This window comes from Hypanus sabinus, chromosome 10 (genome assembly GCF_030144855.1).
Source record: "Hypanus sabinus isolate sHypSab1 chromosome 10, sHypSab1.hap1, whole genome shotgun sequence".
NCBI classification, from domain to species: Eukaryota; Metazoa; Chordata; class Chondrichthyes; order Myliobatiformes; family Dasyatidae; genus Hypanus; species Hypanus sabinus.
In genome coordinates, this window is record NC_082715.1 from 153760802 (window position 1) to 153776991 (window position 16190).

Sequence of the window (16190 nt, forward strand, 5' to 3'; positions counted from 1 at the left end):
TGAAGAGGTAGGGTGCTGTGACCCGGGATGGACACTGAGGGTGAAGAGGGAGGGTGCTGTGACCCGGGATGGACACTGAGGGTGAAGAGGTAGGGTGCTGTGACCCGGGATGGACAGTGAGGGTGAAGAGGTAGGGTGCTGTGACCCGGGATGGACAGTGAGGGTGAAGAGGTAGGGTGCTGTGACCCGGGATGGACACTGAGGGTGAAGAGGTAGGGTGCTGTGACCCGGGATGGACAGTGAGGGTGAAGAGGTAGGGTGCTGTGACCCGGGATGGACACTGAGGGTGAAGAGGTAGGGTGCTGTGACCCGGGATGGACACTGAGGGTGAAGAGGTAGGGTGCTGTGACCCGGGATGGACAGTGAGGGTGAAGAGGGAGGGTGCTGTGACCCGGGAAGGACACTGAGGGTGAAGAGGTAGGGTGCTGTGACCCGGGATGGACAGTGAGGGTGAAGAGGTAGGGTGCTGTGACCCGGGATGGACACTGAGGGTGAAGAGGTAGGGTGCTGTGACCCGGGATGGACAGTGAGGGTGAAGAGGTAGGGTGCTGTGACCCGGGATGGACACTGAGGGTGAAGAGGTAGGGTGCTGTGACCCGGGAAGGACACTGAGGGTGAAGAGGTAGGGTGCTGTGACCCGGGATGGACACTGAGGGTGAAGAGGTAGGGTGCTGTGACCCGGGAAGGACACTGAGGGTGAAGAGGTAGGGTGCTGTGACCCGGGAAGGACACTGAGGGTGAAGAGGTAGGGTGCTGTGACCCGGGATGGACAGTGAGGGTGAAGAGGTAGGGTGCTGTGACCCGGGATGGACACTGAGGGTGAAGAGGTAGGGTGCTGTGACCCGGGAAGGACACTGAGGGTGAAGAGGTAGGGTGCTGTGACCCGGGAAGGACACTGAGGGTGAAGAGGTAGGGTGCTGTGACCCGGGATGGACAGTGAGGGTGAAGAGGTAGGGTGCTGTGACCCGGGATGGACACTGAGGGTGAAGAGGTAGGGTGCTGTGACCCGGGAAGGACACTGAGGGTGAAGAGGTAGGGTGCTGTGACCCGGGATGGACAGTGAGGGTGAAGAGGTAGGGTGCTGTGACCCGGGATGGACAGTGAGGGTGAAGAGGGAGGGTGCTGTGACCCGGGATGGACAGTGAGGGTGAAGAGGTAGGGTGCTGTGACCCGGGATGGACACTGAGGGTGAAGAGGTAGGGTGCTGTGACCCGGGATGGACAGTGAGGGTGAAGAGGTAGGGTGCTGTGACCCGGGATGGACACTGAGGGTGAAGAGGTAGGGTGCTGTGACCCGGGATGGACAGTGAGGGTGAAGAGGTAGGGTGTTGTGACCCGGGATGGACAGTGAGGGTGAAGAGGTAGGGTGCTGTGACCCGGGATGGACAGTGAGGGTGAAGAGTGAGGGTGCTGTGACCCGGGATGGACAGTGAGGGTGAAGAGGTAGGGTGCTGTGACCCGGGATGGACAGTGAGGGTGAAGAGTGAGGGTGCTGTGACCCGGGTTGGACAGTGAGGGTGAAGAGGGAGGGTGCTGTGACCCGGGATGGACACTGAGGGTGAAGAGGTAGGGTGCTGTGACCCGGGATGGACACTGAGGGTGAAGAGGTAGGGTGCTGTGACCCGGGATGGACAGTGAGGGTGAAGAGGGAGGGTGCTGTGACCCGGGATGGACACTGAGGGTGAAGAGGTAGGGTGCTGTGACCCGGGATGGACACTGAGGGTGAAGAGGTAGGGTGCTGTGACCCGGGATGGACAGTGAGGGTGAAGAGGTAGGGTGCTGTGACCCGGGATGGACACTGAGGGTGAAGAGGTAGGGTGCTGTGACCCGGGATGGACAGTGAGGGTGAAGAGGTAGGGTGCTGTGACCCGGGATGGACACTGAGGGTGAAGAGGTAGGGTGCTGTGACCCGGGATGGACAGTGAGGGTGAAGAGGGAGGGCGCTGTGACCCGGGATGGACACTGAGGGTGAAGAGGTAGGGTGCTGTGACCCGGGATGGACAGTGAGGGTGAAGAGGTAGGGTGCTGTGACCCGGGATGGACAGTGAGGGTGAGAGGTAGGGTGCTGTTACCCGGGATGGACACTGAGGGTGAAGAGGTAGGGTGCTGTGAACAGGGATGGACAGTGAGGGTGAAGAGGGAGGGTGCTGTGACCCAGGATGGACAGTGAGGGTGAAGAGGTAGGGTGCTGTGACCCGGGATGGACAGTGAGGGTGAAGAGGTAGGGTGCTGTGACCCGGGATGGACAGTGAGGGTGAAGAGGGAGGGTGCTGTGACCCGGGATGGACAGTGAGGGTGAAGAGGTAGGTGCTGTGACCCGGGATGGACACTGAGGGTGAAGAGGGAGGGTGCTGTGACCCGGGATGGACACTGAGGGTGAAGAGGTAGGGTGCTGTGACCCGGGATGGACACTGAGGGTGAAGAGGGAGGGTGCTGTGACCCGGGATGGACAGTGAGGGTGAAGAGGTAGGGTGCTGTGACCCGGGATGGACACTGAGGGTGAAGAGGGAGGGTGCTGTGACCCGGGATGGACAGTGAGGGTGAAGAGGTAGGGTGCTGTGACCCGGGATGGACAGTGAGGGTGAAGAGGTAGGGTGCTGTGACCCGGGATGGACACTGAGGGTGAAGAGGTAGGGTGCTGTGACCCGGGATGGACAGTGATGGTGAAGAGGGAGGGTGCTGTGACCCGGGATGGACAGTGAGGGTGAAGAGGGAGGGTGCTGTGACCCGGGATGGACAGTGAGGGTGAAGAGGTAGGGTGCTGTGACACGGGATGGACACTGAGGGTGAAGAGGTAGGGTGCTGTGACCCGGGATGGACAGTGAGGGTGAAGAGGGAGGGTGCTGTGACCCGGGATGGACACTGAGGGTGAAGAGGTAGGGTGCTGTGACCCGGGATGGACAGTGAGGGTGAAGAGGTAGGGTGCTGTGACCCGGGATGGACAGTGAGGGTGAAGAGGTAGTGTGCTGTGACCCGGGATGGACAGTGAGGGTGAAGAGGTAGGGTGCTGTGACCCGGGATGGACACTGAGGGTGAAGAGGGAGGGTGCTGTGACCCGGGATGGACAGTGAGGGTGAAGAGGTAGGGTGCTGTGACCCGGGATGGACAGTGAGGGTGAAGAGGTAGGGTGCCGTGACCCGGGATGGACAGTGAGGGTGAAGAGGTAGGGTGCTGTGACCCGGGATGGACAGTGAGGGTGAAGAGGTAGGGTGCTGTGACCCGGGATGGACAGTGAGGGTGAAGAGGTAGGGTGCCGTGACCCGGGATGGACAGTGAGGGTGAAGAGGTAGGGTGCTGTGACCCGGGATGGACAGTGAGGGTGAAGAGGTAGGGTGCTGTGACCCGGGATGGACAGTGAGGGTGAAGAGGTAGGGTGCTGTGACCCGGGATGGACAGTGAGGGTGAAGAGGTAGGGTGCTGTGACCCGGGATGGACAGTGAGGGTGAAGAGGTAGGGTGCTGTGACCCGGGATGGACACTGAGGGTGAAGAGGGAGGGTGCTGTGACCCGGGATGGACACTGAGGGTGAAGAGGGAGGGTGCTGTGACCCGGGATGGACACTGAGGGTGAAGAGGTAGGGTGCTGTGACCCGGGATGGACACTGAGGGTGAAGAGGTAGGGTGCTGTGACCCGGGATGGACAGTGAGGGTGAAGAGGTAGGGTGCTGTGACCCGGGATGGACAGTGAGGGTGAAGAGGTAGGGTGCTGTGACCCGGGATGGACACTGAGGGTGAAGAGGTAGGGTGCTGTGACCCGGGATGGACAGTGAGGGTGAAGAGGTAGGGTGCTGTGACCCGGGATGGACAGTGAGGGTGAAGAGTGAGGGTGCTGTGACCCGGGATGGACACTGAGGGTGAAGAGGGAGGGTGCTGTGACCCGGGATGGACAGTGAGGGTGAAGAGGTAGGGTGCTGTGACCCGGGATGGACAGTGAGGGTGAAGAGGTAGGGTGCTGTGACCCGGGATGGACAGTGAGGGTGAAGAGGTAGGGTGCTGTGACCCGGGATGGACACTGAGGGTGAAGAGGGAGGGTGCTGTGACCCGGGATGGACACTGAGGGTGAAGAGGTAGGGTGCTGTGACCCGGGATGGACAGTGAGGGTGAAGAGGTAGGGTGCTGTGACCCGGGATGGACACTGAGGGTGAAGAGGTAGGGTGCTGTGACCCGGGATGGACACTGAGGGTGAAGAGGGAGGGTGCTGTGACCCGGGATGGACACTGAGGGTGAAGAGGTAGGGTGCTGTGACCCGGGATGGACACTGAGGGTGAAGAGGTAGGGTGCTGTGACCCGGGATGGACACTGAGGGTGAAGAGGGAGGGTGCTGTGACCCGGGATGGACACTGAGGGTGAAGAGGTAGGGTGCTGTGACCCGGGATGGACACTGAGGGTGAAGAGGGAGGGTGCTGTGACCCGGGATGGAAGTGAGGGTGAAGAGGTAGGTGCTGTGACCCGGGATGGACAGTGAGGGTGAAGAGATAGGTGCTGTGACCCGGGATGGACACTGAGGGTGAAGAGGGAGTGTGCTGTGACCCGGGATGGACACTGAGGGTGAAGAGGGAGGGTGCTGTGACCCGGGATGGACAGTGAGGGTGAAGAGGTAGGGTGCTGTGACCCGGGATGGACACTGAGGGTGAAGTGGTAGGGTGCTGTGATCCGGGATGGACAGTGAGGGTGAAGAGGTAGGGTGCTGTGACCCGGGATGGACAGTGAGGGTGAAGAGGTAGGTGCTGTGACCCGGGATGGACAGTGAGGGTGAAGAGGTAGGGTGCTGTGACCCGGGATGGACAGTGAGGGTGAAGAGGGAGGGTGCTGTGACCCGGGATGGACACTGAGGGTGAAGAGGTAGGGTGCTGTGACCCGGGATGGACACTGAGGGTGAAGAGGTAGGGTGCTGTGACCCGGGATGGACAGTGAGGGTGAAGAGGGAGGGTGCTGTGACCCGGGATGGACAGTGAGGGTGAAGAGGTAGGGTGCTGTGACCCGGGATGGACAGTGAGGGTGAAGAGGTAGGGTGCTGTGACCCGGGATGGACAGTGAGGGTGAAGAGGTAGGGTGCTGTGACCCGGGATGGACACTGAGGGTGAAGAGGTAGGGTGCTGTGACCCGGGATGGACAGTGGGTGATGAGGTAGGGTGCTGTGACCCGGGATGGACAGTGAGGGTGAAGAGGGAGGGTGCTGTGACCCGGGATGGACAGTGAGGGTGAAGAGGGAGGGTGCTGTGACCCGGGATGGACAGTGAGGGTGAAGAGGTAGGGTGCTGTGACCCGGGATGGACAGTGAGGGTGAAGAGGTAGGGTGCTGTGAACCGGGATGGACACTGAGGGTGAAGAGGTAGGGTGCTGTGACCCGGGATGGACAGTGAGGGTGAAGAGGGAGGGTGCTGTGACCCGGGATGGACAGTGAGGGTGAAGAGGTAGGGTGCTGTGACCCGGGATGGACACTGAGGGTGAAGAGGTAGGGTGCTGTGACCCGGGATGGACAGTGAGGGTGAAGAGGTAGGGTGCTGTGACCCGGGATGGACAGTGAGGGTGAAGAGGTAGGGTGCTGTGACCCGGGATGGACACTGAGGGTGAAGAGGTAGGGTGCTGTGACCCGGGATGGACACTGAGGGTGAAGAGGTAGGGTGCTGTGACCCGGGATGGACAGTGAGGGTGAAGAGGTAGGGTGCTGTGACCCGGGATGGACACTGAGGGTGAAGAGGTAGGGTGCTGTGACCCGGGATGGACAGTGAGGGTGAAGAGGTAGGGTGCTGTGACCCGGGATGGACAGTGAGGGTGAAGAGGTAGGGTGCTGTGACCCGGGATGGACACTGAGGGTGAAGAGGTAGGGTGCTGTGACCCGCTATGGACAGTGAGGGTGAAGAGGTAGGGTGCTGTGACCCGGGATGGACAGTGAGGGTGAAGAGGTAGGTGCTGTGACCCGGGATGGACACTGAGGGTGAAGAGGTAGGGTGCTGTGACCCGGGATGGACAGTGAGGGTGAAGAGGTAGGGTGCTGTGACCCGGGATGGACAGTGAGCGTGAAGAGGTAGGGTGCTGTGACCCGGGATGGACAGTGAGGGTGAAGAGGCCAGGTGCTGTGACCCGGGATGGACACTGAGGGTGAAGAGGTAGGGTGCTGTGACCCGGGATGGACAGTGAGGGTGAAGAGGTAGGGTGCTGTGACCCGGGATGGACAGTGAGGGTGAAGAGGTAGGGTGCTGTGACCCGGGATGGACAGTGAGGGTGAAGAGGTAGGGTGCTGTGACCCGGGATGGACAGTGAGGGTGAAGAGGGAGGGTGCTGTGACCCGGGATGGACAGTGAGGGTGAAGAGGGAGGGTGCTGTGACCCAGGATGGACAGTGAGGGTGAAGAGGTAGGGTGCTGTGACCCGGGATGGACACTGAGGGTGAAGAGGTAGGGTGCTGTGACCCGGGATGGACAGTGAGGGTGAAGAGGGAGGGTGCTGTGACCCGGGATGGACACTGAGGGTGAAGAGGTAGGGTGCTGTGACCCGGGATGGACAGTGAGGGTGAAGAGGTAGGGTGCTGTGACCCGGGATGGACAGTGAGGGTGAAGAGGTAGGGTGCTGTGACCCGGGATGGACAGTGAGGGTGAAGAGGTAGGGTGCTGTGACCCGGGATGGACACTGAGGGTGAAGAGGGAGGGTGCTGTGACCCGGGATGGACACTGAGGTTGAAGAGGGAGGGTGCTGTGACCCGGGATGGACACTGAGGGTGAAGAGGTAGGGTGCTGTGACCCGGGATGGACAGTGAGGGTGAAGAGGGAGGGTGCTGTGACCCGGGATGGACACTGAGGGTGAAGAGGTAGGGTGCTGTGACCCGGGATGGACAGTGAGGGTGAAGAGGTAGGGTGCTGTGACCCGGGATGGACAGTGAGGGTGAAGAGGTAGGGTGCTGTGACCCGGGTTGGACAGTGAGGGTGAAGAGGTAGGGTGCTGTGACCCGGGATGGACACTGAGGGTGAAGAGGGAGGGTGCTGTGACCCGGGATGGACAGTGAGGGTGAAGAGGTAGGGTGCTGTGACCCGGGATGGACACTGAGGGTGAAGAGGTAGGGTGCTGTGACCCGGGATGGACACTGAGGGTGAAGAGGTAGGGTGCTGTGACCCGGGATGGACAGTGAGGGTGAAGAGGTAGGGTGCTGTGACCCGGGATGGACAGTGAGGGTGAAGAGGTAGGGTGCTGTGACCCGGGATGGACAGTGAGGGTGAAGAGGTAGGGTGCTGTGACCCGGGATGGACACTGAGGGTGAAGAGGTAGGGTGCTGTGACCCGGGATGGACAGTGAGGGTGAAGAGGGAGGGTGCTGTGACCCGGGATGGACACTGAGGGTGAAGAGGTAGGGTGCTGTGACCCGGGATGGACACTGAGGGTGAAGAGGTAGGGTGCTGTGACCCGGGATGGACAGTGAGGGTGAAGAGGTAGGGTGCTGTGACCCGGGATGGACACTGAGGGTGAAGAGGTAGGGTGCTGTGACCCGGGATGGACACTGAGGGTGAAGAGGTAGGGTGCTGTGACCCGGGATGGACACTGAGGGTGAAGAGGTAGGGTGCTGTGACCCGGGATGGACAGTGAGGGTGAAGAGGGAGGGCGCTGTGACCCGGGATGGACACTGAGGGTGAAGAGGTAGGGTGCTGTGACCCGGGATGGACACTGAGGGTGAAGAGGTAGGGTGCTGTGACCCGGGATGGACACTGAGGGTGAAGAGGTAGGGTGCTGTGAACCGGGATGGACAGTGAGGGTGAAGAGGGAGGGTGCTGTGACCCAGGATGGACAGTGAGGGTGAAGAGGTAGGGTGCTGTGACCCGGGATGGACACTGAGGGTGAAGAGGGAGGGTGCTGTGACCCGGGATGGACAGTGAGGGTGAAGAGGTAGGGTGCTGTGACCCGGGATGGACACTGAGGGTGAAGAGGGAGGGTGCTGTGACCCGGGATGGACAGTGAGGGTGAAGAGGTAGGTGCTGTGACCCGGGATGGACAGTGAGGGTGAAGAGGTACGTGCTGTGACCCGGGATGGACACTGAGGGTGAAGAGGGAGGCTGCTGTGACCCGGGATGGACACTGAGGGTGAAGAGGTAGGGTGCTGTGACCCGGGATGGACACTGAGGGTGAAGAGGTAGGGTGCTGTGACCCGGGATGGACAGTGAGGGTGAAGAGGTAGGGTGCTGTGACCCGGGATGGACAGTGAGGGTGAAGAGGGAGGGTGCTGTGACCCGGGATGGACAGTGAGGGTGAAGAGGTAGGGTGCTGTGACCCGGGATGCACAGTGAGGGTGAAGAGGTAGGGTGCTGTGACCCGGGATGGACAGTGAGGGTGAAGAGGTAGGGTGCTGTGACCCGGGATGGACAGTGAAGGTGAAGAGGTAGGGTGCTGTGACCCGGGATGGACACTGAGGGTGAAGAGGTAGGGTGCTGTGACCCGGGATGGACAGTGAGGGTGAAGAGGTAGGGTGCTGTGACCCGGGATGGACAGTGAGGGTGTAGAGGTAGGGTGCTGTGACCCGGGATGGACAGTGAGGGTGAAGAGGTAGGGTGCTGTGACCCGGGATGGACAGTGAGGGTGAAGAGGTAGGGTGCTGTGACCCGGGATGGACAGTGAGCGTGAAGAGGTAGGGTGCTGTGACCCGGGATGGACAGTGAGGGTGAAGAGGGAGGGTGCTGTGACCCGGGATGGACACTGAGGGTGAAGAGGTAGGGTGCTGTGACCCGGGATGGACACTGAGGGTGAAGAGGTAGGGTGCTGTGACCCGGGATGGACAGTGAGGGTGAAGAGGTAGGTGCTGTGACCCGGGATGGACAGTGAGGGTGAAGAGCTAGGGTGCTGTGACCCGGGATGGACACTGAGGGTGAAGAGGTAGGTGCTGTGACCCGGGATGGACAGTGAGGGTGAAGAGGGAGGGTGCTGTGACCCGGGATGGACAGTGAGGGTGAAGAGGGAGGGTGCTGTGACCCGGGATGGACTGTGAGGGTGAAGAGGGAGGGTGCTGTGACCCGGGATGGACACTGAGGGTGAAGTGGTAGGGTGTTGTGACCCGGGATGGACACTGAGGGTGAAGAGGGAGGGTGCTGTGACCCGGGATGGACAGTGAGGGTGAAGAGGTAGGGTGCTGTGACCCGGGATGGACACTGAGGGTGAAGAGGGAGGGTGCTGTGACCCGGGATGGACACTGAGGGTGAAGAGGGAGGGTGCTGTGACCCGGGATGGACACTGAGGGTGAAGAGGGAGGGTGCTGTGACCCGGGATGGACAGTGAGGGTGAAGAGCTAGGGTGCTGTGACCCGGGATGGACAGTGAGGGTGAAGAGGTAGGGTGCTGTGACCCGGGATGGACAGTGAGGGTGAAGAGGTAGGGTGCTGTGACCCGGGATGGACAGTGAGGGTGAAGAGGTAGGGTGCTGTGACCCGGGATGGACAGTGAGGGTGAAGAGGTAGGGTGCTGTGACCCGGGATGGACACTGAGGGTGAAGAGGTAGGGTGCTGTGACCCGGGATGGACAGTGAGGGTGAAGAGGTAGGGTGCTGTGACCCGGGATGGACACTGAGGGTGAAGAGGTAGGGTGCTGTGACCCGGGATGGACAGTGAGGGTGAAGAGGTAGGGTGCTGTGACCCGGGATGGACAGTGAGGGTGAAGAGGTAGGGTGCTGTGACCCGGGATGGACAGTGAGGGTGAAGAGGTAGGGTGCTGTGACCCGGGATGGACAGTGAGGGTGAAGAGGGAGGGTGCTGTGACTCAGGATGGACACTGGGTGAAGAGGGAGGGTGCTGTGACTTGGGATGGACAGTGAGGGTGAAGAGGTAGGGTGCTGTGACTTGGGATGGACTGTGATAAAGTGCCTCTCGTTCCAGATTACCAAATTGAAGATTGACCACAATCCATTTGCCAAAGGATTCAGAGAGGCTGGATTTAACAACAAAAGGTAAATTCTGACCTTTCAGTCTGCGCGTTACATTAGGTGTGGGCCCTGTGAGCTGCCTTGTACACACAATGACTTTGACCTCTGAAATGTGGCAGACAGTGGGTGGAGCCTCTGCCCTGCAGCTCCAAAGAGGAGTTCTAACCTGACTTCAGGCGCTGTCTGTGTGGAGTCTGCTGGTTTTCCCTGTGACTGCTTCAGTGTCCTTGGGGGAAGCTTGGTTGCTGTAATTTGCTGTGGAGTGGAGTTGTTGGGAATTGACGAAAAAGTGGACTGATGGGATTGCTCTGAGAGACTGTACAGATATAATGGGCCAAATGTTCTCCTGCTATTCTCCAAGGGAAGGGTGGGTGCGTGGGAGACATCATTGGGCAGGTCCCACGACTCACCAGATCTACTCCCTCCACAGGCAGCGGGCAGCCAGAAGCCAGTCCAGCGAGAGCTCCAGCAGCAAGCGGACGAGGACGGAGGCAGGCAGCCCCGAGCCCGGGCTGGGAGAGCTCAAGCAGGGCAGTGCTGGTGAGACGTGTGGGGACTCACGGGGAGTGTGGGATGACAGGCACACAAAGAATTGAATTGGTGACAGGGGTTCAGACCCAACCTCTGGTGCTATGTTTGTGTCGTCTAGTAGATTTCCTCGAATGCTCCACTTTTCTCCAACATCTTAACGACATGCAGGTTGGTGGCTTATCACCCTAGATTGCCCCCAGTGTGTGGGTGACGGGTGGGGAGCTGGTGAGTGTGTGTGGGTGACGGGTGGGGAGCTGGTGAGTGTGTGTGGGTGACGGGTGGGGAGCTGGTGGGTGAGTGTGGGTGACGGGTGGGGAGCTGGTGAGTGTGTGTGGGTGACGGGTGGGGAGCTGGTGGGGTGTGTGTGGGTGACGGGTGGGGAGCTGGTGGGTGTGTGTGGGTGACGGGTGGGGAGTTGGTGGGGTGTGTGTGGGTGACGGGTTGGGAGCTGGTGGGTGTGTGTGGGTGACGGGTGAGGAGCTGGTGGGTGTGTGTGGGTAACGGGTGGGGAGTTGGTGGGTGTGTGTGGGTGACGGGTGGGGAGCTGGTGAGTGTGTGTGGGTGACGGGTGGGGAGCTGGTGGGTGTGTGTGGGTGACGGGTGGGGAGTTGGTGGGTGTGTGTGGGTGACGGGTGGGGAGCTGGTGAGTGTGTGTGGGTGACGGGTGGGGAGCTGGTGGGTGTGTGTGGGTGACGGGTGGGGAGTTGGTGGGTGTGTGTGGGTGACGGGTGGGGAGCTGGTGGGTGTGTGTGGGTGACGGGTGGGGAGCTGGTGGGTGTGTGTGGGTGACGGGTGGGGAGCTGGTGAGTGTGTGTGGGTGACGGGTGGGGAGCTGGTGGGTGTGTGTGGGTGACGGGTGGGGAGCTGGTGGGGTGTGTGTGGGTGACGGGTTGGGAGCTGGTGGGTGTGTGTGGGTGACGGGTGAGGAGCTGGTGGGTGTGTGTGGGTAACGGGTGGGGAGTTGGTGGGTGTGTGTGGGTGACGGGTGGGGAGCTGGTGAGTGTGTGTGGGTGACGGGTGGGGAGCTGGTGGGTGTGTGTGGGTGACGGGTGGGGAGTTGGTGGGTGTGTGTGGGTGACGGGTGGGGAGCTGGTGAGTGTGTGTGGGTGACGGGTGGGGAGCTGGTGGGTGTGTGTGGGTGACGGGTGGGGAGTTGGTGGGTGTGTGTGGGTGACGGGTGGGGAGCTGGTGGGTGTGTGTGGGTGACGGGTGGGGAGCTGGTGGGTGTGTGTGGGTGACGGGTGGGGAGCTGGTGGGTGTGTGTGGGTGACGGGTGGGGAGTTGGTGGGTGTGTGTGGGTGACGGGTGGGGAGCTGGTGGGTGTGTGTGGGTGACGGGTGGGGAGCTGGTGGGTGTGTGTGGGTGACGGGTGGGGAGCTGGTGGGTGTGTGTGGGTGACGGGTGGGGAGTTGGTGGGTGTGTGTGGGTGACGGGTGGGGAGCTGGTGGGTGTGTGTGGGTGACGGGTGGGGAGTTGGTGGGTGTGTGTGCGTGACGGGTGGGGAGCTGGTGGGTGTGTGTGGGTGACGGGTGGGGAGCTGGTGAGTGTGTGTGGGTGACGGGTGGGGAGCTGGTGGGTGTGTGTGGGTGACGGGTGGGGAGCTGGTGGGTGTGTGTGGGTGACGGGTGGGGAGCTGGTGAGTGTGTGTGGGTGACGGGTGGGGAGCTGGTGGGTGTGTGTGGGTGACGGGTGGGGAGCTGGTGGGTGTGTGTGGGTGACGGGTGGGGAGCTGGTGTGTGTGTGGGGGTGACGAGTGGGGAGCTGGTGAGTGTGTGTGGGTGACGGGTTGGGAGCTGGTGGGTGTGTGTGGGTGACGGGTGGGGAGCTGGTGGGGTGTGTGTGGGTGACGGGTGGAGAGCTGGTGGGTGTGTGTGGGTGACGGGTGGGGAGCTGGTGGGTGTGTGTGGGAAACTGGTGGGGGTGTGACAATAGACAGGGAGGTTCTGAGACTGAATCGTCTCAGAGTGATACGGGGCGGATATTGGGAAGGGAATGATACTGGGAGGGGAATGATACGAGGAGAGTTTATGTGGGACTGTTCTGCAGATTCAGGCAGTGATAATGAGGAAAGAACAACGCTAGAAGGGGTGAAATGCTGAGTGGTTTGAGGGGTGGTAACACGAGGGGTCTGGCATCAGGAAGGATAAAACACTGGGGTCAGCAGGAAAATTGGCTGAGAGGAGAGCAGAGAAACTCAAAGGAGGGGTATTGAAGGGAGGGGGGAATATTATTTGGGAAATGTCTTTCGGGGAGCGGCCATCGAGGAAACAGATAGGGGGTGATACCAGAGAGTAATATGGGAGGGGTAATTTTGGGAGGGGCAATATCAGAGTGTAATAGTGGGAGGGGTAATTCCAGGAGGGGCAATACCAGAGCGTAATAATGGGAGGGGCAATACCAGAGGGATAATGATGTGAGATAATTCCAGGAGGGGTAGTACTGGGAAGTGTAATTCTAGAGGGTTGCTGGGAGTTGAGGTCTGGTGTGTAGGGTGCTTTCTGCCCACCTGTGATGTGGTAGTGTCATTTGAGTGGGTGCCCAGCCATGGGTGGGGTTTGCCTGTAATCAGTGTAGCCTACCAGCCCTGGGGTCTCGGTGTTCTCAATACCCCCCATGCCTAGCTTATACTGTCAGACACAGGTGGGGTTGGGTGTGTGAGGGAATCTGCCCGATCGGGGTGGTTAAATGGTGTCCTGCAAGTCACAGCCCCGTCCCTCTGTGTTGCTTCTCATCGATGTCCTATACACACCTCATCCAGATGCCGGCAAGTCCCTGCAGGAGATGAACAAAGTTGGGATATGTGGACCAAAGGAGGACTCTGGTCGATGGTACTTCCAGCGGGAAGATGAGAAGCAGGAATGCTCCGTGGCCACCAACACACTGCATCCCAGGGAAGATGGAAGCGGTGGAGCAGGACAGCCACAGTCCGCAACCACACTTCCCTTCCTCCTTTACAGGTAAATACAGCACTTGGTCCGTGCTCCCCGTTCAGTCATGTCCAAGGCTTGTGGCAGTGAGAACCAGAAAACCATCTGTCCACTCGGCCCATCTGTCTGCCATTTGATATATTCCTCCCCGCCCCCTTCCCCTGCCTTCTCCCCGTGCCCTGGTTAAACCACACTTGGGGTATTGAGTTCAGTTCGGGTCACCTCGTTATAGGAAGGATGTGGAAGCTCCAGAGAGAGTGAGCAGGCCACTCACCGGGATGCTGCCTGGACCACAGAACGTGAGGAGAGGCCGAGTGAGCTGCGGCTTTTCCTCCTGGAGCTGAGGAGGATGAGAGGTGACTTGATAGAGGCGTACAGGATGAACGCAGGCCCAGATAGAGTGGACAGCCAGGGGCATTTTCCCAGGGCACAGCAGAGGTCACAGTTTTAAGGTGATTGGAGGAAGGTATGGGGGCGGGGCAATGTTAGTGGTAAGTGGGCATGCAGAATGCCCTTCCAGCCGTGGTGACAGAGGAAGATACATTAGGGACATTTGGGTGGGAAGGGTGAGACTGATCGTAGACAAAGTTAAAAGGGTGACGTAGCGTCGTGGCTGAAGGGGCTGTTCTGATCTTCGTTCTGTGTTGATCCCTGACTGACTAATGAAGAACCTATCAACATCCGCTTGAAATATAACCAATGACTGCTTCCACAGAATGAATTCAACTGATTTACCACCCTCTGGAGAAAGGAAGTAATCCTTGTCTGGTGTCCAGACCCTTCCACAAGCACCTGGTGTGGAGGTGTCCAGTATTTACCAGCATGGGTAAACGAAATGACAACTGTCTGCACTCTCTACTCTCACTGGGTGGATAGCTGAAATACTCAGCGAGGCCGGTAGTGAGCCAGCTCTGGATTGACCTGCCTGAGCTGTCCCAAAAGCTGACTGCACCCGAACATGATTCCCAGCCACAGAGCTGCTGCAGGGGTGTCTACACAGCTCTCAGTCCCAGTCAGTGAGCTCCTGCCAGCGGCTACCAGCAGGGCCGAGAAGACTGGTTAGCCACTGAGGAAATCCTCAGCGTGGCTCATTCCACACCACAGGGATACTGGCCAATGTCCATGGAGTGAAGGGGGCAGGGCCAATCCCGAGTCACCACGGGCATGGTCATCCCAGTAGTCCTGGGAATAGATGTACTGAACCACTCTGACTGGCACTCAGGGGTAGGGTGTTGGGTGTCTGATGTCCCTGGACCCACTCTGACTGGCACCCAGGGGTAGGCTGATGGGTGTCTGATGTACTGAACCCACTCTGACTGGCACCCAGGGGTAGGATGTTGGGTGTCTGATGTACTGAACCCACTCTGACTGGCACCCAGGGGTAGGATGTTGGGTGTCTGATATACTGAATCCACTCTGACTGGCACCCAGGGGTAGGAAGTTGGGTGTCTGATCAGAATCACAATCAGAATCAGACTTTAATCGCCAAGTACCTGTGCACATACAAGGAATTTACTTCTGGCAGATGTTGTCTCTCTGCTCATCACAATAATAATGATAAATATAAATGAAAATATAGATTACACATACAGGTAGTGCAATCCAAGTAATAGTTAGCCAACAGTTAGCTGTTCAGCAAAGTCTGGAGGGATCTGAAGCGCCTACCAGACGGAAGCAGTTCAAGCAGTCCGTGCGCAGGATGGGAGGAGTCCTTTATGATGTTCCCCGCCCTCTTCTTTCACCTGGAAGTGTACAGATCCACAATAGAGGGCAGGGAGGCTCCAATGATGCGCTCGGCAGTCCTCACTGTGCGCTGTAGTCTGGTTCTATCCTGCTTGGTGGCGGCTCCAAACCACACAGTGATGGAGGTGCACAGGACAGACTCAATGACTGCAGTGTAGAACTGCAGCAGCAATTCCTGAGGCAGACCATATTTCCTCAAGAGCCGCAGGAAGTACATCCACTGCTGGGCCTTCTTCAGGATGGAGCTGATGTTCTGCTCCCACTTCAGATCCTGAGAGATGGTGGTTCCCAGGAACCTAAAGTTCTCCACGGTGGACACAGGGCTGCTGAGGACTGTGAGGGGGGACATAACGGGGGGGGGGGGGGATGTCTCCTGAAATCCACTATCATCTCCCTTGTCGTGAGCGTGTTCAGCTGCAGATTGTTCCGACTGCACCAGAGCGCCAGTTGGTCCACTTGCTGTCGATATGCAGACTCATCACTGTTCTGGATGAGTCCGATGACGGTGGTGTCGTCTGCAAACTTCAAAAGCTTCACATAGGGGTTGGAGGAGGTGCAGTCATTGGTGTAGAGGGAGAACAGCAGTAGAGAGAGGTCACACCCCTGGGGGGCACCGGTGTTGGTAATTCCAGTGTCCGAGGTGACCTGTCCCATCCTTACCTGCTGACTACTGTTGGTCAGGAAGCTGTAAATCCAATCGCAGAGGTCAGGTGGCACAGTGAGGTGAGACAATTTGGAGCAGAGGGTATGAGGGACGATGGTGTTAAACGCCGAGCTGAAATCCACAAACAGCACCCGAGCATAGGTCCCAGGACGATCCAGATGTTGCAGGATTTAGTGCTGTCCCAGGTTGACCGCATCGTCTACTGACCTATTTGCCCGGTAGGCAAACTGCAGGGGATCCAGCAGGCTGCTGGTGAGGGTCTTCAGGTGCTTCAACACCAAGCGTTCAAAGGATTTCATGATCACAGACGTCAGTGCGACAGGTCTGTAGTCGTTCAGTCCTGTGATGGTGGGTTTCTTGGGGACCGGGATGATGGTGGAGCGCTTGAAGCAAGTCGGAACCTCACTCAGCTCCACAGATCTATTAAAGAGCTGAG

General features: G+C 59.5%; 1 protein-coding gene across 1 annotated transcript in view; it reads left to right on the forward strand.

Annotated features, from left to right (window-relative positions):
- tbx16 (T-box transcription factor 16) overlaps positions 1 to 10485 on the forward strand; it is a 346022-nt gene extending 335537 nt beyond the window's left edge. Inside the window, exons 6-7 of the mRNA XM_059983503.1 lie at positions 9843 to 9913; positions 10320 to 10485. Of these exons, the coding sequence (XP_059839486.1) occupies positions 9843 to 9913; positions 10320 to 10485 (237 nt within the window). The remainder of the gene's footprint in view (positions 1 to 9842; positions 9914 to 10319) is intronic.
- Positions 10486 to 16190: the final 5705 nt, after the last annotated feature.